Raw genomic sequence first — 10,288 nt, 5'->3', positions numbered from 1 at the left:
ACCAATGGTGATATCGAAATTTAGGACTCGATTTTAATTTTATAATAGTTTCACGCAGAAACACACCAATCATCAGTAATTTTATGCCAAGAATTACTTTTTAGTTTGATCATTGTTGAAAGCGTTTTTTCTTAAACTATAATTTATTTTTTACTTTTTAGTATAACTTCTCAGTTTTTTTAAACTGTATTATATCGCCATTGGACGATATTCCAACAAAAACATAAATATAAAAAGGTCTAAGAAGTAAGATATTAAAGAAATATTTATTTATATCAGACATGATAAAGAATTTAATGACAAGGTCGATGTTTTAGTAGTCATATCCAATTCCAAATCGGCAAAACCGTGAGCTAATTGGTATTCTAAGTACGCGGCAACCAGGTACTGATGGCGCCACAAAGTCGCCATGAAACAATACGAGTCAAGACGTGATATATAGAATAAAATTCTTTCTATCTACTTCTTACCTGTCTACTGAAAGTAATGACGACAATTCTTCGAAATGACGGCAACTCGAATTGGGAAATTTTTCAAAAAATGTTTACTTCTTCGTGGAACAGGTTCTATAGCTTAGTAATCCGGATATTCCCATAAAATGCGTGAATCATTTCAAATATTTCATCATAAATCATGAATTTTGCCGATATCGATATAGAAAATTAAATAATTGTCCATTAAAAAAAATATTTTGGTCTGTCAAAGACCATGAACTTCGAAATCACGATGCCCTGTGACGTAAAATACACCAACAGGTATTCTACTTGTCGGAACAAGTTGTAGCTTCAGAAAGAAAAGTCTCATATCGCTACAGTGAGAAAAAAAGTATTTTAATTTCAAGACAAACACTGTCTGATCCGTTTTTCAATGACGAATGATCTGCAAAGACCATCCAAGTAATTCTGTCGTTCGTATTATGTCCCTTTAAACATTAGATATTTCATTAATTGTAGTGTACGTATGAAAAACTTTTCACAGTATACTTTATTTTTGACTGCCGCGATAATTTTGTGCGCCGTTGGTTCTTTTCTGTTAGTAACTTTTTAATATTTCTTCATATACCAGATAACAATGAGAAAAGATGTTAATTTGATTCCATAAAGTCAAATAATTTATTTTTTTATGTATTGTACATTGTCTCAGTATAATATTAATATTTCCTTCCTCGTTCAAATAATCGAGTGGTTTGAAGGTATCAATCTGACTTTTACGTATTTCAATGATGAATCCAAAATCCAATCTGTACGTCTATCTAATTAAAAAAATTTCATTAAATTTCATTTAATTGCAATAAACTAACCTCAACTTTTTGCGATGTTTAATTGACAGCTTTTAGGTTATATTTCATTCGAAAAATTTATTATTTATTATGATTGTTTTAAAGACTCTTCATCGATTGTTTCCCTAAATACAAATAAAAATATTCTATTTCCAAGTAAACTATTTATATTTTCCAATGCAGTGACATCTAGCGCGAATTTATTACTCAATGCAACTACTCGTGTAGATTCCAGCATAAATACAGTGATGGTTTGGTAGTTCTATGATAGAGGGTGCTATAAGTTAAATCAATGAATATAAGAACCATAGAAATAATAAAACTAAAAGTTATAAGTAAATTACGAAATAGTAAATACTGTATTTAACATTTTACATATATATTAACAAAATATGTAAAACATTGATACCGAAAGAAGTTATAGGCACGGTAATGCGAGAAGTAGCTGATTATAAGAAAAATTTTAAATATAATTTTCTTTGTGAGACTCTAAAAGATGAGAAAATTGATGCAGTTACATGGTGAAGAAGATACTGCCCTCGTACGACTGCTGCCGCAGAACGCTATATGCAAATATCCACTCAAAAAAAGAAATCGACTTACAAATGATCCCGATTCCAAATTACTACATATATTTAAAAGCAGTCACAAGATCCTACACTACATGTTGATACTATTGACACCATTGGTGATGAATCTTCAACTGCAGAAGACTCAGTTGGTGAAATAGTCTTTAATGAAATGAATTTAATTGAAGAAATGATAATACAAGTGAATGTGGATATGACAAGATAAGTATTGATAATTATTAACTAAAATAATTTATTATCTTACTTATCAACCTACTTACGTTACTTTTTCCGTTCAGTTACATTATTATTACAAGCTTTTATTTAGTTTCAATTGTCCCGCTATGTCAAATCTTTTAAGCTAAATTTGATCCAATTTCCGGTTTCCGAGTCTTATAATGGGAAAGTTTGCTACAGAAACTGGTAAGGGTGATGAGTTTCAAATGCTATACCCAGGAATGTTCCTGGTTTCCTCTTTTTTCTCAAAGTTCTAATCCCGAACAAAATTTTAATAACGACGAGTTTCCACTACACGGATTAGTGCGCGATCTTACTGCCTGCGCCAATTACGTTTTCGGTTTTTAAACAAATTAAGGTTGAAATAATAACAAAGATGATATTAATAAACCAATTTTATTTCCGAATTTTTGATACAAAATTATTTAATACGCACCTACTTAGATCATAATATCACATTTCTGATGTGGATATTACAACCCACAATACTTACTTAACAACAAGTAAGTTTCTAAAACCGAAAATTTGTCCAAACGAACAAGAAAATTGTTTAAAAATATACAATTTCGCTAAATTCGTTGGCCTAAATAGTTTAAACTATAAATTTGTCTAAAATCACAACTCAATATTCACTCTAAACTAAAAAGTCTACATATTTCGAAATATTGGTAACAGCTATACATATGTACAGAATGTCTCATTAAATCGTTGCTAGTTTTGATCTTTTTCAATAGACTCAAAGAGGCCCACAACTGAATAAAATAACATAGTTGTAAAATAATTTTAAAAAAATATTAAATTCCTGTTTCAGTCTTACAGTATATTTTAAGTAACTTTTTTTCTGTTTCTGGTTTAAAAAAAAACCATAAGTAGATAATATTCGTCTAAGTCGAGTTAAAAACTTGAAATTAACGAAAAAATAATACAAAATATGTAGGAAAATAAAAAAGGGTAGACTAAAAGAAATTTGACAAATTTTTTTCAACTCAAAGATACTGTAAACTTCAAGTACGTAAACAAAGTTGTTATATTTAACGAGACAATCTGTTGAACAAAATTAAACTTTAAAAAAATAATCAACACTTTTTTGAATCAACCAAAATTAATTATTTATACTTATACAACATCCAATTGAAATATTTGTTTCTGCTTAAATTTTGTATTGAATTGAGTGAATGTTTAATATCGTATGTGTCCAAAAAGTTTTGAGATAGAGCTATAAGTTTCAAAACGAATTTTGAGATCACTAAAAGGTGTAACGAACTATATTTTTAAAATGTTTATAACTTTCATACACATAAGGTACCGCAAAAAATTGTTATATCGAGAAAACTTCGAACTATTCGAACACGTCCAATGCCATATATATAAAAACTATACATCAGTGTATAAGTTACACAACTTTTGTATTTTCACAAGAAAAACCTGATATTTTAACACGATCACTGCCATATTTATCAGAAATGATACATTTTCATATACCAAACTACAAAACATATACTGTTCACTTTATGCCTTATTATGGACGTTATGAAGAAAATCAAACGATATTTAACACGTTAACTGCCATTTGTATCAGAAGTACACTTTCAGACATCAATAATCAACAGACATTTTTATATTGAAACCGTTGTAAAGTTTCGCTCTACTCTAAACGTTATGAAGAAGAAAACAACATTCCTAAGACAAACAAAAAATCTTTTAACACGTTAACTGCCGATTGTATCAGAAATTATACAACAATGGTCAAAAAAAATTTATATTGAGACTATCTATTTTAAAGGTTATGAAGAAAACTACATCCTCAAGAAAACATCCACTATTTTAACACGTTGATTGCCGTGCATACCAAAACAATAAACTATGGTTGAATTTTTATTTTCTTGAAATGTATGTAAATTGAGGTTATGGAATTTTAAAATTTGTCCTAGGAATCTTTTTTCATCGATAAAATAAGGTGAAACTTGGGAAAGGTTGCATTTTAAAAATACAAACACTGACAAATTATTACAATTATTTGATGCTTCAAAACGAAAGATGGTTTCCACGCCCTATATATTAAAATATCAGTAAAATGCAAAAAATGTTCGTTTTATCATTGATAATTGAAAATAAAACATTGAAATGTTCTTTCAAAATACTTTTTGGACAAAAAACTAGATTTTTAATGATGTTTCCACTTACAGATTGGTTGTTCAAAAAAGATAAAGCACACCAAAAGAGGTATTTCGATTCCCATTTTGTAAAGGCAGTGGTATCCATTTAAAAAAAATAAATGCGTTAAAAAAACCTCCCTTGGTAAACAAAAGTAAAATACTAAAAAGATGTCAAAAGATAAGATTCCAGTTAAATAAATAAGTTTTATAAATTAAGTTGTCATTATTTAAGACCGTTATCCTACTATCCATATTTAACACCATCCCTCCATCAAAGACACATTAAAGTCGTTTCGGCTACTTGTTACTGAAGATGTGACATTCGAGATAACTGTGTGGGAAAAAATATTAACAGGACCGTCTAAATCCATCCACTTGACCTTCACAAACAGGCAAGGAAACTGTCCTTAAGATCACAATGAACGAGCATGAAATACCACAAATAGAGGAAGTCAAATATCAATCTGGAAAGAAGCCCTAGGTATCGAAAGAAATTCACAAAATAGAACCAGAAGATTTTGAGCAAGTGTCCTCATCGGATAGTGAAGTATAAAAATGTGAAGATAAGATGATAGACATAAAAGGAAACGGAAGATACCACATATAATCTGCTTACTGACTTCTACCAGAGAATGAGCTGAAGAGGGGTTAGGGAGACGTTATTAAGAACACGCTCACTCAAAATTTGAAACATGGAAAGAAACCAAGGATGTGGATTGCTAAGTAAGAATAATGAAGTTACCTTTCAATTGATTGTTGGACACATTGGAGAAGAGGGACTAGCTGACACACTTGCTTAAGACCCTTTATAGGACCTAAGCCACTTTGTGGTATCAACTACAGAATAATAGAAAGAATACTGGAAAAGAAGTTTAAAGATGAAAAAAAAAACAGTTACATGGGTTGAGATAGGCAAATATTATTCAGTATAACCAGAGAAGATCTGATAAATGTTTTAACCTAGGCAATAATATCTTACACGAGGCTTGTCGAGACACCTAAAGATTAGGGTGGGACAAAAAAAGTAGCTACTACGAAAACGTAACGAAAAAAAAATTTTGATAAATTTTAAGCTCTTAATATCAAAATTTAGAGGTGCAGCATCGTGAGGAGGTGGAGACGCCGAGATGACTGGAGGAATATAGTGGACGAGGCCAAGGCTCTTTGAGGGTCATGGTTCCACTGGTAGTAGTAGTAGGTTCAAGATAAATCAGGATAACACCAAAAAAAAATTTGTCACATAAAATTAGTTATAAAGATTTAAGTAAAACATAAAGTACTCTATTATTTTTAAGTACTAAACTTTTTGTTAAGGTCTAATTATTTTTAAATAGTGTCTACCATCAATTTTTTCCTTCCAAAGTACTTAAAATATCACTAATAACACTGGTCAACAAAAAAATATTGCAAATGTGAATTGGTAACGAATTTTTGTTATGTTTATATAATCAGATAAAGTACAATGAACCGCGATGAAGTCAGCTGATTACTTTTTTTCAAATTAATACTTTTCTAACCCTGAAGGTTACATAACCCTACATAATGATAATAACACATATTTTTTTTATTTCAATGAGAAGATAATGTAGCATAACCTCTATACGAACAATATTGTCCGACAAAGAAAGGGACCAGTCCAAGATCCGAAATAATTTGGTGCCTTTGTACCCAAAAGCAAACGCGTCGCTTTGCTTATGAGTGATATGAATACTCGTGGTAGATTTGTCGAAAGAAAGACTCTTAAATAAGTTTTAAAAGTGTTGTAATAGAAAAGAAACTAACAAAATGGAATATTCCATCAAGATATTCGGACAAAAGAAGAGACTATTACCAAGAGGTTACTGCAACGAGATCTACCTCAAGTAATTCGTTCAAGGAAATCTTGCCAAGACCCAAGTATTTCTATTTTCATAAAAATACCCAGAAACATAAAAAAATTTAAAGAGGTGTGTTGACCAGAGTAATTTTTATAAATGGATTGTTTTTACTGATAAGTCTGATATAAGGAATGGTGTGGAACCGTTTCAATCTCCCGCCCTTTTGGTATTTCGTGTACATTTGATGACTGGCAAGATACAGTTCATTATATAAATATAAATATTGAAAACTTAACAACGCGTTATTAATACTCTGTACAGTCACAGCCTTTTATTCATCCAACAAGTTTAATAGATGTCTTCGCCTTCCATATTCATCAGAAGTTTCTTTTTGTCTTCACCCGTTGGTTCAAAGCAAGGCTGGAAAAGAATATAATTTGTTAAAGGTTTTTCAACTAACGAGTTACTATAAATAAATTTAGATATACTAGTAAAAAGAAACATGAATTTAGATGATTAAAGAATCCAAACTAACTTGAAAATAGATGAAAAAACAGAAAAGTGATCAAATTTTGCTTGGAAATTTCCCTTCAAACACTTTTTTTTCGAAAATTTCGGAAACGATTCCATATTTTTCATAAAAGGAACATACCTTTCACACATTTTGAAAAAAATCGATACATTGTTGCAAAAAAATTACTAACAAAAAAAAATTTTTTTTAATTAGGGAATTTTGAGGTTATGTTAAAAAAATTAACCAAAATCCTTTGAATTTTCAACTAACGAGCTACTGTAAATAGATTTTGATATATTAGTAAAAGAAACTTTAATTTAGATGATTAAAGAATCCAAACTAACTTCAAAATAGATGGAAAAACAAAATAGTGATTAAATTTTGATATATAAGTGAAAATAAACATGACTTTGAATTAAAGCATCCAAAAAAACTTGAAAATAGATAAAAAAACAAAAAACTAATTAATTTTTGTTTTGAAAGTTCCATTCAAACACTTTTTTTCGAAAATTTCGGAAATGTTTCCATATAAATCGATTTTTAATTCGGGAATTTTGAGGTTATATTGAAAGAATTAACCAAAATCGATTGAATTTTTAACTAACGAACTACTGTTAATAAATTTTGATATATAAGTAAAAACAAAAATTACTTTAAATGATTAAATAATCCCAAAAAACTTCAAAATAGATAAAAAACAAAAAAGTGGTTAATTTTTTCTTTGAAATTTCAATTTAAACACAATAAAACGATTTTAAATTCGGGAATTTTGAGGTTATGATAAAAAAATTAACCAAAACCGATTTTATTTTCCTTAAAACTTCCTGGTAATGATATTTTTCAATATTAGATTTTCCAAAAATGTTATAACCTGTCCATAGCCTTTCTGAAATCCAAAAACTATATAAATAATATAATAATAAATGTATAGTTACCGTTTCGCAAACGTTCATGTTGCAACAATTTTCTATAGTAATTTCGCATTGTTCTGTATTGGGCTGCGGTCGAAATGTCAATGGAGTGACGTTTTTGTTAACTATGATACGTTTCTTGATCCTCGGTCGTTTCTTGTGGACATTATGAATGTAGATGAACAGAGCTACGATAACTAACATACAGAATAAAACTAAAGCTGATAAGTAAATAACTGGATCTTGGAATTTGGATAGAATACTCGGTCGTTCTTGTAAACGTGACAACAACGCGCTGGCGTTTTTTTCCGAATACATAAAGCTACATCTAAAAATAAAACAAACGTCACAAAAATTCATTGAAAAGATTTTCTTTTGGAAATGTTTAGAAAAAAAAAATAATGAAAATAAAATGGTTGTAAAAAAGTGACACTAGAAATATTAGTCGAGGAGATAAAACTCAAAAAAGGACAAAACGAAGGAGTGAGACGGTCAAGATGCATTCAATTCGGGAGTGCCTCAGGAAAGTTTGTGAATAAACAATACGAATACGAAATAGGAATTCCATTTTGAAAATAAGAAAAACATTACAATATATATTTGAGAAAAGAGGTTTTGATAAATCTCAATGAATCGCTATAATCAAAATTGACTAAAAATCCAAATTTTTTCGAACGACAACAAATATCAGTTGGCAGCAATAAGATGATCTAGTTTTCAACTGAATTCTTTGTCGTGATAAAATTCAATAAAATCTTTTTTTGTTCAAACGTTATGATAAACCATGATTAATCAAAAACGTGTAATTTTAGTCAATTAAAAAACACGTTTCTTAAGAAACGCGACGATAATAAATAACAAAATCTTGTAACTCTAACATTCCTTTAAGTAATGTCAAGATACTTTTTAGAGACAGTTGACATGTTGACAGTGATCAGTACTAATGGTAGATACTTGTAAGTTCGAGATGAAATGTGTAAATCAAAATTTATACGTGATTTTTGAGGTTATATTTATGATCATAACTTACCTGCACATATATTCAAATTCGGCAGAATACGCGGTGTTTTCTTTGGCGTTGCAATAAAAGTCGCAAGTTTGTTGATTATACTCGCACCTGTTGCCGATAAAACCGTCGAGGCATTCGCATTTTGGTTCATTTCTTGGTGGAGTTATGGCGCATTTCCCTTCGTTCAAACAATAATAATCGCATTTGTTTTTTTGGCATCTGTTACCGATATAACCTTTCTTACACGAACACATCGGTTTCCCCGATGAAGATAAATAGCAGTTACCGTTTAAGCAGTAAGCGCTACTGCATATCGGTATTTCGCAATAATTTCCAGTATATCCCGGTTTGCAGTCGCACTTTTTATCTTTTACCGAACCTCCGTTCAAACATACCAGAGATTCTTCGACGGTTTGGGCAGTGGTTGTTTGTTTTTTCGATTCTTGGTACTGTTGGATGAGTTCCGGTAGTATTTCGCAGTCGTCTTTCATGTAAGCGTTAGCTACCAAACCCATAGGAATGTCTGAAAAGGAAGTTATTTTCTGCGGATCGGCGTATGGATTCGTTTCGCTTTTTAATAATTTATATAAACCGTTGTTATTCGTGTCCGTCCAGTAGATGGCGTCTTCATCGACTGCGAGTCCGAACGGTTCCATTGTGGTACGTTCGGCGATTAATTTTCTATCTTTACCGTCTAAGGAAATGCTTTCTATTCTCCCGGCTACTGTGCCTATTCTACTGTCTGCCCAGTACAACCGTTGTTCTTTGTAATCGATCGCTAAACCCACTGGGGTCATTATGGTATCGTCTACCAAAATTTGATGATGGGAATTGTCCAATTTTCTTCTTTCTATCGTTGGTTTGCTGCCTGAGGGGTTTGTGTAATATATATAACTGAAAACAAAAGTTATTTAAAGAAAATATAAATATTAAAATGGGCCAAAAAAATAAACTATGTTTTTTATTTGGGATGACAAAAAATGATCCTAAACCATCGAGGTAAACGAAATTGACAAGAGAATTTGATGGTCTACAAAAATAGATTCGAATTTTTTTGTCAGATGAACCGTTTTGTCATAACCACGGCTTGAAAATCGGTACGATTTCAGAATTTGATTTTTTTAATTTCGAAATTCTGTAATTCATTTGAAAATTAGTATCCGTATAAATTCAATAAAAGTCTTTGAGGAGAATTTAATTTCGTACAAAAAACGTCTCTTTACATTTTCAATTAAATTCACTCCTCTGAAAGTTATTTAAAGTTGAAGATGAAATCAAAACGAAATTCTTGTTTTTTTCGTTGTAGATTTAATTTTTCAGAACTGATGAGATTAGTCGGAGCCCAAAATGTGACCTTTTAGGTTACAATACAATTACTGGTCATGAGAAATGACTCATTTTTCCCAAATAAGAATTGTTAATCGAAAACAAAGTTTTGATGTAAAAATCAAGCAGCGTAAATCTAATTAAGACTCTAGTAGCTGTAGAGGTGACTACAAAATGGATCTTGAACTTCTGTAGGTTGGGTTAGGTTAAAAACTACTTAGACTCTTACTTAGGCAAAGAGACGAAATTATGGGAAGGATCTATGAAAGAAACTGGCAAAAGTCCCGATAAATTGACGTTCTTGACGTCTACAAACGAACTCGGTGTTTGTCGAGTAAGTCTTGCAGATACTGCTCTAGGTGGGATTATCTTAAGACATCTTGGATCAGCATCTGCTGTGGAGGTCAACTCAAGAGATCCAATATTACTCCTCATCCTCAAGGTGTTCTTGGGAGCAAAGCTTCAGATGT

At 30.7% G+C, this 10,288-nt stretch overlaps 1 protein-coding gene across 1 annotated transcript in view; it reads right to left on the bottom strand.

The window, feature by feature from the left end:
* Positions 1–2,465: 2,465 nt before the first annotated feature.
* The window catches only part of LOC130892101 (protein cueball), a 29,153-nt gene continuing 21,330 nt past the window's right edge, over positions 2,466–10,288 (bottom strand). The window contains exons 4-6 of the mRNA XM_057797344.1: positions 8,514–9,386; positions 7,508–7,811; positions 2,466–6,478 (exon numbers count right to left, since the gene is read on the bottom strand). Of these exons, the coding sequence (XP_057653327.1) occupies positions 6,407–6,478; positions 7,508–7,811; positions 8,514–9,386 (1,249 nt within the window). The 3' untranslated portion in view covers positions 2,466–6,406. The remainder of the gene's footprint in view (positions 6,479–7,507; positions 7,812–8,513; positions 9,387–10,288) is intronic.

This window comes from Diorhabda carinulata, chromosome 3 (assembly GCF_026250575.1).
Source record: "Diorhabda carinulata isolate Delta chromosome 3, icDioCari1.1, whole genome shotgun sequence".
Lineage (NCBI taxonomy): Eukaryota > Metazoa > Arthropoda > Insecta > Coleoptera > Chrysomelidae > Diorhabda > Diorhabda carinulata.
Note: the sequence above shows the minus strand (reverse complement) of the source record. Positions and strands in the feature narration are given on the sequence as shown.